Consider the following 18804-nt stretch of genomic DNA (forward strand, 5'->3'; position numbering starts at 1 on the left):
TCTTGCCATAGAAGGAGATCAGGATTGTCAAGCAGGACCTGCTTTTCATGAATCCCTGCTGGCTGGGCCTGATTCCCCAGTTGTCCTGCACATGCTGCATGATGACACTCAGGATGATCTGCCCCATAACCTTCCCTGGCATCAAGGTCAGGCGGACAGGCCTATAGTTAATAGTCTAGCAGATACGCTAGGAACAAAAAAATAACAGTGGTCTTAAAATTGCTGGCATAATGTGGGTAATTGGATAGAGATGAAGGGAATGGACTTCAACAACAACAAAAAATCACCGTGAGACCGTTTTTCAAAAAAGGCTGCTCTTTAAAACTGTGGACAACTATATGAGAAGGGGATGAGTAATGATTAATGCTTTGCTCACTGAGAGTTTTGGAAGTGAATTTTTGGAGGAATTATTTAAATGAGGAAAGAGATTCAGGTACCTGTGGATTCATGTGGAATCCAGAAATTGGGCAGCTTGGCCATCTAGGCCAGATAGTAATAAGCGAGAACTACATAATTTAAAACGTAATGTTTCAACAAATGGTCATTGTTTTAAGCATTTTGATGTCCTCTATAAAAGTTGTTAATGCATCCTCATTATATACCTGCTATGAACATTTATCGGTAGGAGCAGGGGCTAGAGTTAAGGAAGTTAAACACTGAAGGCATCTGTGCAAAATCAGGAGAAATTATTTTGTTGTGACTGATGTGAATGCATAACAATTGAAATACAACCCCTGTTCTAAAAACCTTCAAATGTGAGGTGACAAGCCTCTGATGGAAGAAATGAAATATTCATAGTAGTGGGTGTGGCCTGAGAGAACTGGGGTTTAGCCTTACAGCTTGAATGGTTCTACTTCCCAGTATTAACTCCAATATATTTTGTTTCAGTTATGCAAAAGGAGACTTGGACATATCATACATCACTTCCAGAATTGCTGGTAGGATAGCTATGTCTGTCTTCAGAATAACTTCTGTTTGTTCTTAATATATATTAAAAAATCAATACTTTACATGGTGTTTGTTGTTCTGTCTTCAGTGATGTCCTTTCCAGCTGAAGGTGTAGAATCTGCCATCAAAAATAACATAGAAGATGTGCGGTTATATCTGGACTCTAAACATCCTGGCCACTATGCTGTGTACAATCTCTCTCCGAGAACATACAGGCCTTCAAGATTCCATAATAGGGTGCGTATAGTTTTTGTGTATTTCTTTAAAAGGTCTTTCAACACAATGTCTTGATTATACCTTCAACATTTTAGTGTGAAATATGTTAAAATAGGCTGCCTAATCCAAAAAGGTGACAATAAGTATAAACATGAGGTCAAAGAGTGATCTGTATTCTGCTTGGGTGCTTTCAATCCAAACTTAACTGATTAAAGACTAATCTTTAATCTTACCGACTAGAGCCTGTATTTCTTAGGCTAGTGATATCTTTGAAAACACGCACAGGTCCTGAACATGCTTCAGATTTAAATGGAGAAAACTTAAAATCTTACTAAATTTTCAGTCTCTCCTACATTCAGAAGTTTTTCTTCGTCAGAGGTAGTATTCCTTTGGTAACTGATTTGCACAACCTGTTTACTGGGCTTTCTCCTTGTGCCACTATCATTTGACTACTATATGGCTTACTCAGCCCTAACTGACTGCTTGTTGCTACTGCCTGAAATATTGATACAGTTTAGCTGAGCCTCTGTTAGCCTTCCTGGCTATTTCTCTGATACTAGGGTGAAGACATTTGCCTAGTAACAAGGTAGTAAGGACAGCTTGTTAGGTGCTGAGGTATTGAACTTCACTGTTTGCTGCTAAATACACCTCAGCTGTCCTGTAAGTAGCTCATCAGTGAAGACTTACTCTCCACTCCCTGTCCACAGCTTACTGTGTTGTGAGTTGTCTAGCATTGGCCACATTAGACCTCACCTGAACAGTCTGTAGTGATCATGGCCCTTCCCCACGACACTAACTGTCCAGAAGAGAGTCTAGAAGCATTATTTGTTACAGGAAATCCCCTTCTGGACTTCACCCTGCAGAGCCATCCTTAGCATTACTTCAGGTACCCAACTTCACTTAAACTGTCAGACTGAGGCATGTCTAATGTGTTCTGTATAGTGCTTGTCACTTCCTTTTGTTTCCTGTAAACAAAGTATTGTCACACCTTAAAAAAAGGTTACTGCCTGTGGTGGGTTTGACTTTGGCTGGGTGCCAGGTGCCCACCAAAGCTGCTTTATCACTGCCCTTCTTAGCAGAACAGGGGGAGAGAGAAAATGTAACAAAAGGCTCATGGGTTGAGATAAGAGCAGGGAAATCATGCACCGGTTACCATCATGGGCAAAACAGACTCGACTTGGGAAAAACGAATTTAATTTATTAGCATTCAAATCAGAAAAACACCTTCCCCCCACCCCTCCCTTCTTCCTGGGCTTAACTTAATTCTGATTTCTCTACATCTCCCACAGAGTGGCACAGGGGAACAGGCAGTGGCGGTTACAGTCAGTTCATCACAGTTGTTTCTACCACTTCTTTCTCCTCACGCTCTTCCCCTGCTCCAGCACGGGGTCCCTCTCACGAGAGATGGTTCTCCATGAACTTCTCCAACATGAGTCCTTCCCCAGGGCTCCAGTTCTTCACACACTGCTCCATCACGGGTCCCTCCCACGGGGTGCAGCCCTTCAGGAGCAGACTGCTCCAGTGTGGGTCTCCCACAGGGTCACAAGTCCTGCCAGCAAACCTGTGTCAGCGTGGGCTTCTCTCTGCATGGGTCCACAGGTCCTGCCAGCAAACCTGCTTCAGCAGAGGCTTCCCATGGGTCACAGCCTCCTTCAGGCACCCACCTGGTCCAGTTCTCCATGGGCTGCATGTGGATATCTGCTCCACTGTGGACTTCCATGGGCTGCAGGGGCACAGCCTGCCTCACCGTGGGCTTCACCTTCAAGGCTGCAGCCTTCACTCATGGGCTGCAGAGGAATCTCTGCTCTGGTGCCTGGAGCACCTCTTGCTCCTCCTTCTGCACCGACCTGGGTGTCTGCAGAGCTGTTGCTTTCACATTGTCTCACTCCTCTGTCTTACTGGTGCAGATATTTTTCTATTATTTTTGTTTTATTTTTTATTTCTTAATATGTTATCACAGAGGCACTACCACTCCTGTAGGCCTCCTGCTACTAAAACCTTGCCATGCAAGCCCACTACACTGCCTCTTTGGGTGGAGGTGATCAAATTCTTACCTGCATCTGGTTCAGTATGAGGTTCAGACAGAGATTGTTCAACATGGAAGGCAAAGCTTAATTGTACAGGAAGCCTCCTCCTGCATGATTATTTAGAGCAGGTACCTCAAAGCAAAATCTTTAGCACTATGTTGCTGGAAAGCCCACTGAAGCAGACATAGGGAATACATTTATTCCTCATCCAACAATGTTAACAATCTCTGTTTATGGAGTGATGAATTCTGTGACTGGGAAATTGTTTACCCTGGGGATGGTGTTTTGGTTATGCAAGTCTGAGATACCTATATAGTGATATTCCTGATACGTTGCCATTTACAGTACAAATAGGAGCACTGCTAAATCTAGCAGTGACCTGGAACTGTTCTGGTCTACATTACTCTTTTTGACATTCATTTTGTCTTACCATCTTTGTTTTGCTGGGAAATAATAGTAGATCATCACTTTGTCAAAATATTCTAGGTTCCTGGCCGGTTCATTGACTGGGAGTATTTACGAAGTTTCTACAAAACATTGCCTTCTGTTGGTTTGGTTTTGTTTTTTAAGGCAGGCAGCTGTTTTACTTGGAAAACATACTCTTTAAAGATGTTGGGGAAATTTTCCCTGTCCATCTTTGAAACCCACATGCACAACGAGCAATATGACTGACTTGATTTTGTTATTCAGTGCTGAGTGAGAGCAGCCACATAGGAAGCTAAGGAAATTTAGTTTTTCTTCAGTACCTGCAAAAGAGATTATGGCAAGTCTCAGACATGATCAAAGGAGAATGGTTTCTGAAATTCTTAATTCTGACATTTTGTTTAGTAAGTATTTATGAAATTATGTATCCTTGCTCTCTTGCTGTATGCTATTTGTACATAACTCTTACAAATTTCTTTAACCGTGGTTAAAGCTAATGGTAGTCTGGAAGCCTCCTGTGCTAGTTTTGAGTCCTGCTTGCTCAAGGAGGTTGTGCATTCTCCATCATTCTGCTAACCATTAGAACATTTTGAACTTACAACATTACCTTCTCTGCGTTGGCTGTTTTATGGTATGCATTGTGTAACAGAACTAGTGTTTGGGCAGAAAGTGAATGGTAAATCAGAAAAAAGTCAGTTCTCTTTGCTGTTTTTGAATACGCTTGCTTTTCTAGACTGGTTTCTGGTTTGTAGTTGTAACACTGCAGTATGAATCTTTTACTGCTGTTCTAATATTTGAGATGTAATGAAGCCCACATCGAATCATGTTATGAACAGAAATATAAAAGACTGCTTGTGTTACCTTTTATTTGTTCAGTGGTGATTTTACATAAACTTTCACTAACAAAAGAACTTTCAATTTAAATACATCAGAGTGACACTTCCTGAAACTGCCTTCATTTTTATTTAAAATACTAGAATATAGTGAAATGCTATAGGAGTCTTTGTGTATCAGACTGTTTTTGTGCCAAGCTGAGGACAAAAGACTGAAAGAAACAATCTCATTAAGAATTTTCTGTAATACTTGGTTATTTCAGTAATTCATCCCAGAATAACCCTTGAACTCTTTTATCTGGGTAAGAAGACATGCTGCTGATAGAAAAACTTGGTCTTCTACATCCAGCAGTTGTGATCCTAGCTAAAAAGAAATAGAAAAATCTTGCTGTCTAAGTTGTTTTCTTGGTCCTGGCACAACATTTGCTCTTCAGTTGTTGCAAGTGCTTAAGGATCAGGTTTCATATACTGCATTCTAACTGGACAGCTGATTCTAAGAAAATAGACTTTCAGCAATGAAGCTGATTATTCAGTAGTGTTTTGCAATACTAGTTGCAGAAGGGATATTAATGAACTGTTGAGGTTTTTTGAGTAATGAACAAGTGTAAAAGCAAACGAAGTCTGGTTTGGTTTCTATTTTTGGTTAGGAATATGTGCATGGATTGAGTTGAAAGCTGTTTTACTTTATTCCTTGCTCTAAGAAAATTTCAGATAGGAATCTGAGTTGTTGATTCTTCTAGTGCAGCAGATGATAAACAGGACTGGAGTTTTATTGCATTGCATCCTATAAAGTCGTGCTTACACTGTATGAGACTGCTTTTCTTGAGCAGCTTGCTTAATTTCTACCTGAAGGTGGCATTAAAGTCTAAAATTGCCTCTTATATGCACAGTTTATGCTATGCAAATGTATGTGATTATGTGATCTTGTTTCTCACCTCTGCTGTCTCTCTCACTGCAGGTTTCTGAATGTGGCTGGCCAGCAAGACGAGCGCCAAATCTTCAGAATCTTTATAGCATATGCAAGAATATGCATTTGTGGCTGAAACAGGACCAGAAAAATGTTTGCATTGTGCACTGCCTTGTAAGAAATTGGTTTAAATCTAAAGTGTGTTGCTCAATCCAGCTTTAAATTGTGGATAATAAATTGTATGCTAGTATTCACTCAGTTTGTGAAGATTACTGGCTTTCTTCACTGTGAGGCCAAGAGGCAGTTCTATCTGGCTGTGTCTTTAGGAAAGTTACTTGCAGAAATTTTGTCTTCAGGTAAATTTGTTTAGCCCTTGCTTACTTGCATGTAGCATGGAAGGCAGTAAGTATATAGGAGGGATTAAGACAAAACAGCCTTTGGGAGAAACACTCTGCTCTACTATTTCTGTGTTTGCTCCATTTTTTTGTTCATATTTTCTGAGTGACAGCTGAGTGTGTACAGCATTTCCCACTACGGTCTGCTTGGAATGTAATCTGTATCTGCAGAATTGCAGAAAGTGACTGAGACTTTTTGCCCAACTTGCTTTTGCTGACAGCAGATTGCTATGTAACTTCTGCTGTTCTCTAATGTATTGTTAACCTTGATATAACCCAAAAGAGCAAAATCTCTGGGTAGAGCCAATTCATGTCAAATGTGTGTGTGTGGGAAATAATTTAAAAAATACTTACTATACTCAGGATCTGAAAACATGAGGTTACTCTTATGTTTGTGTAAGAGTATTGCATGTGGTATTTTGATATTCTTATTTTCCTGCAGAGTAAGAAGAGAAACATGACAGTTGTTACAAGGCTTATGATGTTGCTAGAAAGCGTTCAAAACCAGTCCTTTGATGTGATATAGTAGTCTATATGGAATATCACTATCAGAGCCTAAAAGAGGATTTGTTAATCTGGTATAGTGTACTTCCTTAAACAGAGTTTTGCAAGGAAAAAATTGGTTAATGCCAGCTCCTGAAAACCAATCGGATTTTCAGTGCTGCTGTGAGGTTAGGAATCTAGTTCTATATTAACATGATACGTGTATTATCAAGTAGGGAAGAGACAGATGTGGTGAATTAGCGCTAGTTTTTGTAACATCTTTCCCTTAAAGTGTTTCCTTTAAGGTACCTAACTCATTAATTTTCTTCAGATGTGAGGGAAGCTTGTATATGTATGGTTGCGTGCCCAATGTCATGTAAAGAGCATAGACCAGAGCTACTAGAAATGAATAGTAGTTGCAAAATGTGTCCTGGATTCACTTAGCTGGAAATTTTGTAGATTTAAAAGTTAGCACTCTTTTTTTTTTTAACCTAGATTTCCTTTGTCTGGTAGAGATAGAATATTTTAGTCTAATAAACTTCCTTGAATAACAAAACATAAGAGTTGCTTCTTGTAAAGGTGGAACTGCTTCTAGCTGGCCAAGATTCAGGTAGGGCTTCCTGGTCTTTTGATCTTTACTGTAGAGGTTTGCAGTAATACAGTGAATTGTTAAATTTTTACTTATTCTCAACTGGATTATTCAAATTAGAAGCAGTTGAAAACAAGGTTTAGGTGACAGCTCCTTGCTTCAGCTAGTTACGTCTTTCTCCACTGGCAATGCCTGGGATCAGTTTTTTAAGGGGCATCCTGTTCTGATGATATCACAAGACTGTAGCATGTATGCCAGAGGCTGGAGTAACTCCTGGATACGTGCAGTAATACTTTGTGTAATTGTTTGGGGCCATGCAGTGATGGTCATTCTTGAAAACTCGCACAGCTTTAAGAAGGTGTGAGTACAAAGATCATCTTCATGGAACTTAATGGCAAAGAGACTTGCAGTTGGGTGTGCTGCTGCTCTCTAAGTGTGCTTAAGTGTTCCTTCAGGTAGTTTTATCTGACCTGTGTTTAAATCAACCAAGCTGAGATAATCTCGCATGCACTATGAAAAGTTATGTTTAATATTTATTTTATTTAATATTATTTTATGAAGGTTATTTTGTTTCAAAATAGTTCAGACACAAAACTCCTCTGGCTTTTTGAGGCTTTGGAACAAAACTTAACTCATAATGTATCTTTTTCCAATCATTGTTTTTTATGGCAGCCTTCGTGATTGTTTATGCCTGAGGATTTTATACTTTCGTAGCCAAGATCTGTCATCCTTGTAAAATCATACAAGGACAGTTGAAATTCCTACTGTCTCATCTCCCTATAGGAGTGTTTATTTTGTTTCTATTCTGCAACTTAGAAAGCTTCTTTCTGAAGTGCAAAGTTCTGTCATCAAATTTGTTTACTAATGAATAAGATACTCTTTATTTTGAATGATGTATTTTTAGCTGTAAAGTTGTCTTTTAAATCTTGTAAAGTTGTTGTCTGACTTCCTGCTGCAGTTGCAAAGGGTTTGCTGTGACTTGCTAGCTGACCTCATTGGACAATGATTTTTCTCCCCTTGGTGTGGTGCTGTAATTTGGAAGTGGGTTTTTAATGCAAGGGTACATAGGTCACTGCTTGTCATGCTGGTCAGTGTTGTTTCATTCTTCCCTTGCATTCATTAATGTTTTGTCCTAAGTGTAGGCCTTTCAGCGTAGGGGCCATGTTTTTGTTGCATTTGTGTGAAATTTAACTGAATAGCCGGATCCAGACCATGTAATCATAAACTAGTTTAGTGACTTCTGGAAATCATTGGGCTTGCTAGGTACACCAGCAGTAAGAATACTGATCTGTTGAACTGATCTTTAAAGATCTGGCTTTTATGGTGCTGGCAGATCTTCTCTTCACTGATCTAAGTAATGGTTAGAATTAAAGCCTGGCACTGAGGGAAATGCCTGTTAAAACAAGTTGAGGAAAAACACTTCCCTCTTTCCCATTTCCACACTTATATGCCAAATGATCACCAAAAGAAAATCTGTTCTGTATTGCTAGCGAAAAAACTTGACAGGTCTTGTTCTGTGAACCATTATTTATTTCTGAATCTTCAGTCTTTTATGATGTAGGGATTAATCTGGGCTGTGTGTAGCTGTGGGCCCTGCAGAAAGATGTTCAGTGTTTTAATTTCCTTCTTGGCGTTTCATGGTAATTTATTACCTCAGGCAGTTTCAGGCAGAAGACTAAAGAGTTTTTAGTGTGGCTTAGTTCTTCTGAATCTTAGGACGCCTCTTGTAGCAAAAATCCATGGTTATCAGCCAAAAATAGCACTGAGCTGGAGTTACAGGTAGCAGCCAGGAAATAAATGTAAAGATAGTAGTGGTAGTAAGGTAATAAGCATCAATTCGAAATACCAGTGTTAAGTTAAAGCAACTATTCGCATTTGAGCAACCAGATAATATGTAGTATCCTTTGTAGTGTGTAGAAATAAAAAGAAAACATTGCACATTCAGATAGAAAGTGCAAATCTGACGACTGCAGTAGTCCTTGGACTTCATTACACTAAATAGGGAGATAGCATGCTCTTCACTAACTTCTGTAATGCTTTTTCCACTGGGTTTAATAACGGTCACAAATTTTTTTTTTTTTGTAGGACGGGAGAGCTGCGTCTGCTGTTGTAGTTTGTTCTTTTTTGTGTTTCTGCCGTCTCTTCACTACTGCTGAAGCTGCAGTTTATATGTTCAGTATGAAACGCTGTCCTCCTGGCATTTGGCCCTCTCATAAGAGGTATGGTATCAGTCTGTAGGTACTGTTGAAGCAAGTCATTATGCAATTGTGAATATGCTACTACTTTTACAGGATGCTTTTTAGGAAAATAAATTGTTTCAATTGTGTCTGTGTTTGAATGGCAAAATGCTTGGAATATATTATGAGTAAGGAAAGTAATTCTGAATTTTTTGAGCCCTTGAGTTACTTGTGATGCTTTTATTAAAAGTGAGTCAAGTATGACCTGTAGTGAAGAAATGTCAGGAATGAAAATAAGGGTATGCAGTGCTTTTGAATGCTCTCTTAAGTATAAAATCCTCTTGCATGTGTGTAAGGCTTATTCCACTTTTACTAGTTTATTAGAACAGGTTTTGCTGTGTCTGAACACTGCAGGTTCTATGGAAAGACCACTAACAATTTTTGTTTAGGTAGGGGATGCCTTCTGCTTTTTTAAAGGAGTGCATGAAGAGGTGACTTTCATATACTTTGAATATTTTAAACTGATATTAGATTTAATTTGATAGATCTTATAACAATGAAGTCTTAGTAGCAAGTGACACTGGCAGTAAGGGCGTTTCCTACAAAAAGGGTTAGATTTAGAAATGTGAGAAGTAAGGATTAGTTAAGTATAAATGACATTATGCTGTTGTGCAGGTTTACTTTCAGTATATTTAATGGGTTGTCTACAAGATAACATATTAATGAGGATGAATTAAAGTCCTTAGGAAGCTTTGAGTTACTAGCTTCAGAACTGCTATGCAACTTCAATCAGTTATGTGTAAGATAATAAATAGTTCTCCTTGTTTGGTGTTTTAAAGCCTTTGGAAAGAGTGGCTAGTTTGTTTTACAACTGAATATATGTAAGGCTGCAGACCTAAAGCAATGTCTAGAGTTGTCTGGAAGGTGGGACACAGGTGCACATGAGTTCATATGCAGTGCTGTATTCAGTTTTCTGGGCAGTGCATTTTTCCATTGTGGTGCAGCCATCAGGCTTTTGTACAGAAACTGTTTCTACCCTTAAATTGGGAGGCCAGCTAGGGATCATAAATATTTCTCCATGTTTCCATTTCATTTTCCTGTTGTGAATTCCTATCAGACCTGAAAATGTGGTTGCTGAAAATGCTGTTCCCAGTGTTTTTATTGTTACCATTTGTCACTGCTCAGTGGCTGGGTATGAACAGAAGTAACTCAGCTGTGTGTTTACCTATGTTTACAATTTGTTTTCTGGCTAAATGAGTACCTCTTTGTTTTTGCTAGATACATCGAATATATGTGTGACATGATGGCTGAAGAACCCATTATTCCTCACAGCAAGCCCATCCTTGTGAGATCAATAGTCATGACTCCAGTTCCTCTTTTCAGTAAGCAGCGTAATGGCTGCAGGCCTTTCTGTGAAGTTTATGTGGGAGATGAGAGAGTAACCACTACCTCCCAGGAATATGACAAAATGAGGTAAGTACAGGTTATGATTTGCTCTGAAACAGCACATTACGTTTTTCTGGACCGCCTTTAATATTAAGTGCTCACTGTTAAGAGAAAGCATGATCTTGCGTGTCCCAGCTGAGCCCAAAGCTTCTTTAACATATGAAACAGCTCCTCTGTCCCCTTTTTCTTGTGGAAGAGACAACATAGTTACAATAGCAGCTTATATCTGTTCCTGCAAAAAGCGGGGATGATGGTGGGGTTGGCACAGTGGACATGGCAAAGCAGAGGTGAACAAGAGCCTCTTTCCTCTCACTCCACGTGATGTGAACTAGGAAGACTGATTCCTGGTGTACATGTACTGAATTGAACACCATGTTTCAGTCATGGAAACAATAAGGATCCCACAGGCATGGTAGCTGTAAGGGGAGTGCTTGTTAGCCCTTGTACAGCTCTGGTATCTGCAGTTGTAATACAGCACAGGAATTGCAAAGGGTACGAACAGTATTAGGTGTAGGTAGTCACAGAGAGAGGAAAGATGAGAGAATACCTCTAGCTTTCCTATAAATCCAAGCCCCTTAAGGAGTTTAATGAATTTGAAGAGAGCAGGAACAGAAACAGCTGTGGGGTGTTACAGAGCAGCTTTTAAATTTTAATCATTTAGAGCAAATTCTCTGTAATAAGAACTTGAAGCAGTTTTTTATGGGTTGATATTGAAGGCCTTGGAGAAACCAAACAAAACATAAGGTAATACATTATTTTTAAAAAATGAAATTAACTGTGGTTATGTTTTTTCTTTAGAGAGTTTAAAATTGAAGATGGGAAAGCAGTAATTCCGCTAGGTATAACAGTCCAGGGCGATGTTCTCATTGTGATCTATCATGCCAGGTCAACACTAGGAGGCCGACTACAAGCTAAGGTAATGATAAATGTAACAGCCTGCATGGAAGATTTGCTTTTTCTTGTTACAATTTTGTATTATACTTGTGTTTGTGATCTCATTAAGTACATGGCTTTATTTCCTTTCCTTTGAACAAAGACATGTGAGGTTTTCATGCACTTGGGAATTCAGCTTTTTCAAGGGTAATGTGTATGTCCGTTCTTGGTGCTTTGCATGTAGGTGCTTTGGTAAGCATTTCTTGAGATTACTTCAGTAGTGATATTCACTATATTTGCACGGAAAGCCTCCACCCAGTAAAAAAGTGGAATTTCAGGGACTGCCTGTACATAAGAGGCTAGAAGAAACCATGTGGTTTTGTATCCTGTTTGGAGAGCTAGGTCAAGTTTTTATAGCAAGTTTTCTTACTGGCCTTTGTTTTCTTAGGCAGAATGCATGTTTCCTTTAATTCAACTATGGATGCAAGTGTATTGCAGGATCCCAAAAAACTTGCTAATGAAGCCTGTTTTCCAATTTCTAAGAATGAAGCATGGGATTTTTTTTTCTTCTAGATGAGTAACCCAAATTAAACTTGGAGATCCATGTAGAAGATAGGAAGGGGTAGTGCAAAGTTTAGGATAACTTAAAGCATTGTGAAAATCGATCCAGGGGTTCTTCAGACAGTTTCCATACATCTGGGGCAAACAAGCATATTCATACATATCTACTACTACTGAAATACATGGTTTCCCCTGTGTTTTTTCTACATCGTAGAAAGGTGAGTATCAAATCTTGTCATGTTGCAGAGATTCAGAACTTTCTTAATGTCACCAGAGTGCTGTGGGACAGATGCAAGATACTTTAAACCTGAAAGCTCAGTGAAAAGATTCTCTAATGCACAAAAATAACTAGTATATGGTTCAAGATCATCAGTGAAGAAGGCATGCAGCTGGGGAAAATTGAGTTTATACTCCTTGTGCGATCTCAGTTTCAGAGATAAGTTTCTTTGGCATTTATTCACTGATTGGAAGACATTAGGATTTTCCCATCCGTCTGCTGTAACTGATACATCAACAGTGTTTGTAATGATCCTGGTGTGGAGCCTTGGTGGAAAGGTATTAAATGTGTCCATAGGTGCATGTCCTCTAAATTGCTCCGTGAAGCTCTGTGCAGAACTCTTACAGAGATCAACCACCACATTTCAATATTGCTGTTATGTGCCTAGAGCTGGGCATTGTGAATGGCTCCCACTGGCTCACAGTTAATCTGAGGGGGGATTTGGTTTATCTTCTAGGAAATGTCTTGCACAGCAAGGGATTAAGAAAACTGATTTAATAGGGTGTTCAGGTTTTCATATGTAGATCAGGGTAGGGATGGATGGATCAGAAAAACTTTCTCTGGTATGTCCATGTGTGTTTTATACTGAGGAGCCCAGCAACTGGACACAGGACTTCAGATGTGACCTCACCAGTGCTGGATTGAGGGGAAAGATAACCTCCCTCAACCTGCTAGCAGTGCTTTGTCTGTCACTTGACTTTTGGTTATGATGTTCAATAAATGCTCATTTACAAGAACTTCCATAATTCTATTTTAGTCTGTCATATTTACTTGACTCTTACTGTAATACTTTCTTTGTAAGGACTGGCAAGACTATTCCACATGTGTTGTAACTGAAGCCAGTGAACAAATACATTGTGGATGTATCAGTTTGCTGTAATTTAGATTTGTGCAAGACCAGGAGGTACATTAAACTTCTATAGTAGCATTTTCTGGACTCTCACATGCTGATCAGGCATGGGAAAGTAGTCTTTCTGTCAGCAGAAAAAAAAGAGTTGGGAAAGTTGAATGGCTATAATGAATCAGTTTGGACAAGCCCTATAATTCTCTCTGGGATGGATGGTTGACTTGAAGTTGCATAGGAAAGAGCTCTGCGTTTCTTACGAAGTGTCCGTTAGAATGTGCTACATTTAAAACTGTTCTGAATGGACTCCTGTCTATATGTATATTTCCTGATTAGTGTATTGCACAATGAGGTTTTCTGGGTGTATGATATTCAGGAAAGCAACAGAGGTCATGCAGTTTCAGCCTCTAGAACAGGGTCTGGAAGTGCTTAACAGACTTTGATAGCCTTAGGTTAGTGAGACATAGCTGGTTTGAGGTCTTTTGGTTTGTTTCTGGTAGTAATAGGTTTGTCTACATTCTGTCTCAAGCTGCATTTAAGTCTCTCAAGATAAAGTATACGTAGAATTAAGGTGAAATGGTAGCAAAACAAACACTTTAAATATTTTAATACTGAAAATATTTTGTTTTGTAATGAAGGCAGAACACTATGCAGAATACTAATCATGTGGATTTATCTATTTTCCCTGTATTTCTTGTTTTCAACAGATGGCTTCAATGAAGATGTTTCAGATACAGTTCCACACAGGTTTTGTGCCCCGAAATGCTACCACAGTGAAATTTGCCAAGTATGTTGACACCCGTTCCTATGTAGGAATCTGGCAGAAGTTTTATTTGAAACTGTTTAGTCTGCCAAACCAACATGTGGCAGGGGGAGGAAATATGGTTAGTGTAGGAAGTAAATGACTTTGATTGCAATACGGTTCTTTTGTTTTCTCATCTGAAGGAAACTGAAGGTTTTGTTCATAATACAGCAAAAAAACCCCACATACCAATATACCATCTGTTTAAAATTTGTAGAAAAAGTATACAAATACAGCTTGATACTAACTGATACTGATACAGCCTGATACTAACTCCTTTAAAAAATTGCCTTGGACTGTGGTGAACTTAATCTAGTTAGCAATCAGTATCAAGAACCTACTTGTATGCATCTTTTCAGGTATGATCTGGATGCCTGTGACATACAAGAAAAATATCCTGATTTATTTCAAGTCAATCTGGAAGTAGAGGTGGAGCCCAGAGGCAGACCTAGCTGTGAACAGCCACCATGGGATAACATGAATATAAAGGGACTGAATCCCAAGATCCTCTTCTCCACCCGAGAGGAGCAACAAGAGATTTTATCAAAATTTGGTAATGAATCTTTTGAAAAACTAGAGAACATGCTAAAGTTTCTAATGTCCTTAACGTTTGAGGCTTTTGTTTCATTTCTGACATTCCTTTAAATGAAAGAAATTTAAAAGGTGTATTTTTTTGTAAATATCACTTAAAATTTTCCATTATATGAAAGAGTATAAATTATCCTTCAATAAGGGATTATAATTTTCCTTGTCTTTACACTTTATCCACTGTCATTACATTTGCTTGCTTTACTATTTGATAGCTATGAATATCCTATTTGCAGGGATTTTAGCAAATGGAATTGTAACAACCAGGATTTGTAGGCAAAATGTCTTGAAAGAACTTCACTTGGCTAACCGGCACCATTATTTCACTTAAAATCATCTGAGCGTTCCTCACAAATGGTCTTAAGAATAAAACATAAAAATATTTTTAATTGCGTATAGCCAAGTAATGTCATAATTCAATTTCTCAACTTTCTCTATTGTGCTCCAGCAGATGTTCAGTTTTTCTGGTACTACGTATTCTGTGCTTCATCTGTAGATGTCTGCATTAATTCTGGTTAATGCTGTTCAGGATCTTTCTTCTTCTCCTGGTATCAGTAATGAGCTTTGACATTTTCATTAAGGCTCTTAAACCTTCTCTGTGCTTCCAGAATAAAAAGCATGATGGAGATTACTGTGGTGGTTTTAGTACACCATACACGACATCTTAGTCTCTGCTCTTAATATGGTACATCTTAATTACATTTCTTTTGATACAAGGTAGTTGCTGCTGTCTTACATTTATTTTTTTTTTTAGCAGGTTATGTTTGGTTAGTATTATGATATAGATAATTTTCTATTTAACTTAGGTTATGTATATTTTAAAAATCTCTGAACACAACTCACTAAAGTTGTTTCATTGACAATGAGGATTGTAACAATTACTCATTTTTAAAGTTGTTTTCATTTTCTGATTGATAAATGAAATGTAAGAGTTTCAAATCTCACTAAAAATATTTCTTAAAACTGGTGGGAAGGATATAGGATAAGGACGATAGGTTTTATAAAACTTGCTTATTAAAATTGAATTTGTACTATTCCATTATTCATGACCTTTCATGTATGTTTTCTGAGACAGACTTTTTTCAGCTTCTCTGTAAGCTACAACTGAATATGTGGAAAGAGGGTGCTCTCCTGGTTTGGTATTTAGATTTAGACAGCTAGCTTTCTTCCAAGGATTCATCACATTCTTTTCAAACAGTGAATGAACACTTACTAGTTTAGGGAGTCTACATATTTGCCTTGGAGAAATCTCCTTTTTGAGAGCTGATACAGCAGTAGGTAACTCAGCCTAACTCAGTCTTACACGAGAGTCACATAATCTGGTGACCTCAGTAAAATAATAAATGTAAGGAGTAGTTAATCACAGAACACAGTGTATTACTTAACTCCTTGGAGATGTTTGTTAACAACTGCCATGTTCTTCTCTGGCTTTATACTCTGCTTGGTTGTTTTTTTTCCTGTAGCTGCATTTGCTCTTTCCTGCTGTTCTGTTCTGTATTGCGGATGTTGTTCCTAGCTCTTGCATATTCTATACAATGGCACAAGTGAGGTGTCAATTACATTTTCCTTCAAATGTCAGAATGCTTGAGTGCTTTGCTATGAATCTGATGTAATCTGATGTTAAAGTTGAAAACAGGGTCTTGATAGCTTTTGCAGTTGAAACAATAATGCCAATTTCGAATGGAGTGTGAGGGAGGGAATTTTGTGCCTTTGTAGAATAATAGGCACTTTGAGACTGTTGTGGTACAGCAGTCATTCTGTAAGCCAAATACTAGCTGCTATGACCAGGATTGAGTTTTGGAAGTTTCTCCCCAAGGGTTCTGACTTAAACTCTATTTTATAGGGAAACCAGAGCTTCCTAGACAACCAGGTTCAACTGCACAATATGAAGCAGAAGCATCCCAGCTGGAGCAGTCTTCAGAAAGTGCACCTACTGATACAGAATCCCCACACAGCAGTAGTACTGATGCAAATAACTTCTTTCATTCTCTGGACTGGAAAGGTATGGGTTTTCCTCTGAAGTAACTATTTGTTATGCTTGTTGTCTTATACACCTTCCAATGAGCGCTTAAATCTTCTTATGCAGCAGAAGTCACTATTTCACCAGACCATGACAAAAAACTATTTAAAGAGTGAGCTCTACAGGCCATTCTGCTTCATTTGTGTAAAGTAATGGTTTGTTTTGGTGTTGTGTGTGGCTTAAACGCAGAGCTAAGTTTTTCTTTTTCTGCACAAATCTTAACCTTAAAGGTCTGCAAGGAAACCTTTGCCTTCCCACAGCCCCCTTAGGCTGGCTGAGGAACAGAGAAAAAGTAGACTAGCCGGTGGAGTCCAGATCAGTGTTTGGACTGAGAAAATGTAAATTTGTAGTGCATGTGTAAGTCCTTTTTCTGGGTTCTGCTTTATTGGCAAAAATATCAGTAACTGCTCATGCTGTCGCTGATGTTATCGTTGAGTTGGAGCAGCAGTTAGTGATCTGTTGTGGTTTAACCCTAGCTGGCAACTAAGCACCACACAACCACTTGCTCGTTTCACACACACCCTGCCCCAGGATGGGGAGGAGAACCAGGGAAAGGGTAAAACTTGAGGGCTGAGATAAGAATAATTTAATAGTTGAAATAAAATAATTAATAATAATAGTAACAATTGTAATGAAAAGAAGGGAGAAGAGGAATAACATCCAAAGGAAAGGAGGAAAAAACCCCCAAGTAATGTACAATTGCTTTGTCAGCCGCTGACTGATGCCCAGCCAGTCCCCAAGCAGCGATTGGTGGGCCCTGGCCAACTCCCCCAAGTTTATATACTTAGCATCACATTCTGTGGTATGGAGTATCCCTTTGGCTAGTTCAGGCCAGCTGTCCTGGCTGTGTCCCCTCACAATTTCTTGTGCTCCTCCAATCTTCTTGCTGGTAGGGCCTGAGAAACTGGGAACTCTTTGACTTCCTATAAACATTACTTAGCAACAACTGGAAATGTTAGTATGTTACCCTGTCGTGGCTTAGCCTGAGCCGGTAACTAAGTACCACACAGTCTTTCACTCACCCCAGCCTCACCCAGAAGGATGGGGAGGAGAACTGGAATGTAAAACTTAAGGGTTGAGATAAGAACTGTTTAATAATTGAAATAAAATAAACCCCAAAGAATAATAATAATAACAGTTATGGTGAAAAGGACGGAGGAGAGGAGAGGAATGAAATCCAAAGGGAAGGGAGAAAAGAAAACAAGTGATGCACAGTATGGTTGCTCACCATCCACTGACAGATGCCCTGTCAGCCCCTGAGCAACTATTGGCAGGCCCCAGCTGACCCTTCCCTGTTTATATACCAAGCATGATGTCCCATGGTATGGAATACCTCTTTGTCTAGTTTGTGTCAGCTGTCCTGGCTGTGCTCCCTCCCAATTTCTCATGTCACTCCAGCCCTTTTGCAGGCAAGGCCTGAGAAACTAAAAAGTCCTGGTATAAATATTACCTAGCAACAACTAAAAAGATCAGTGTGTTATCAACACCGTTCTCACACCAAATCTGGAACACAGCACTGCATGTTCCAGCTGAAACCAGGACATCTTCTAAGCCATAAGTGGTACTATGTCCAGAGGTGAATGTCCAAGTCAGTCTCATTTTGAAAAAGTTCCTAACACCTGACCATGCAGAGTGGCAAGCGTGGTAGTGAGCTGCCCCTTTGCCTGCCCTGTATAAAGAGGTGGTAGGCAAAAGTTCTTTTTTCGTCAGTGCTTTTGTGAGCTTTGTTTAATTAATGATTGGTTTCATATGATGTCACTGTGTAAGTCTGTCTTATCCTAGTTGACAGAAGAATCCTGGTAATCTAAAGCTGTTTCTTTTTATTCAAGAAGGAAAAAGTCCAGAAAGTGGAATAGAGGACAGTTCATCTAAAAATGATCGTGTTCAGCTATCTGATGATAGGGAGGAGAGTGATCCTTCAGATGAGGAATTCCCTACATTTCCAGGTGAAGAAAGTGCAGTCGCTGATAATGAAAAAGACTGTGTTACTCCAGAAGGCGAGTTGCTTTTTGAAGCAAATTTTGAAGCTCCATCTGCACCATTACAAAAATCTCTTCCTGAAGAGAATGTAGACTTACTTGGACTACATTCCGACATTTCACCAGAACAGAAACAACCTATCTCAGAAATAAACTCTTCATCAAGTAATGCAGACTTGCTGAACAATCTGTTTGTGAATAATGCATCACAGATTTCAGAAGAGCCCACTGGAGATCTCCTTGGACAAGGAACAGATTTCTTTTTCAGCAGTCAGTGTCCAGCTGCTACTCAGGGTGTGTCTTCAGCAGCAACCATGTCTTCAGGTACATAAAATTAACATTAGTACTCTTCAGCTGGCCAAAAGATAAAAGCTGCTGCTTGCATTGTGTTTGGAAAATGAGTACTGTATTTTTAT

General features: G+C 39.1%; 1 protein-coding gene across 2 annotated transcripts in view; it reads left to right on the forward strand.

The window, feature by feature from the left end:
* Window positions 1-18804, forward strand: part of GAK (cyclin G associated kinase) — a 77013-nt gene that overhangs the window by 36900 nt on the left and 21309 nt on the right. The window contains exons 12-21 of one of the 2 annotated variants that reach the window (XM_080371717.1): window positions 889-938; window positions 1037-1185; window positions 5406-5528; window positions 8907-9040; window positions 10277-10471; window positions 11243-11360; window positions 13707-13786; window positions 14161-14354; window positions 16233-16391; window positions 18239-18712. In XM_080371717.1, coding sequence (XP_080227843.1) covers window positions 889-938; window positions 1037-1185; window positions 5406-5528; window positions 8907-9040; window positions 10277-10471; window positions 11243-11360; window positions 13707-13786; window positions 14161-14354; window positions 16233-16391; window positions 18239-18712 — 1676 coding nt within the window. The remainder of the gene's footprint in view (window positions 1-888; window positions 939-1036; window positions 1186-5405; window positions 5529-8906; window positions 9041-10276; window positions 10472-11242; window positions 11361-13706; window positions 13787-14160; window positions 14355-16232; window positions 16392-18238; window positions 18713-18804) is intronic. The other variant, XM_080371718.1, reaches the window with a different exon arrangement.

The sequence above is a fragment of the Falco punctatus genome (genome assembly GCF_963210335.1).
Source record: "Falco punctatus genome assembly, chromosome: Z".
In the NCBI taxonomy this organism is placed as follows: domain Eukaryota; kingdom Metazoa; phylum Chordata; class Aves; order Falconiformes; family Falconidae; genus Falco; species Falco punctatus.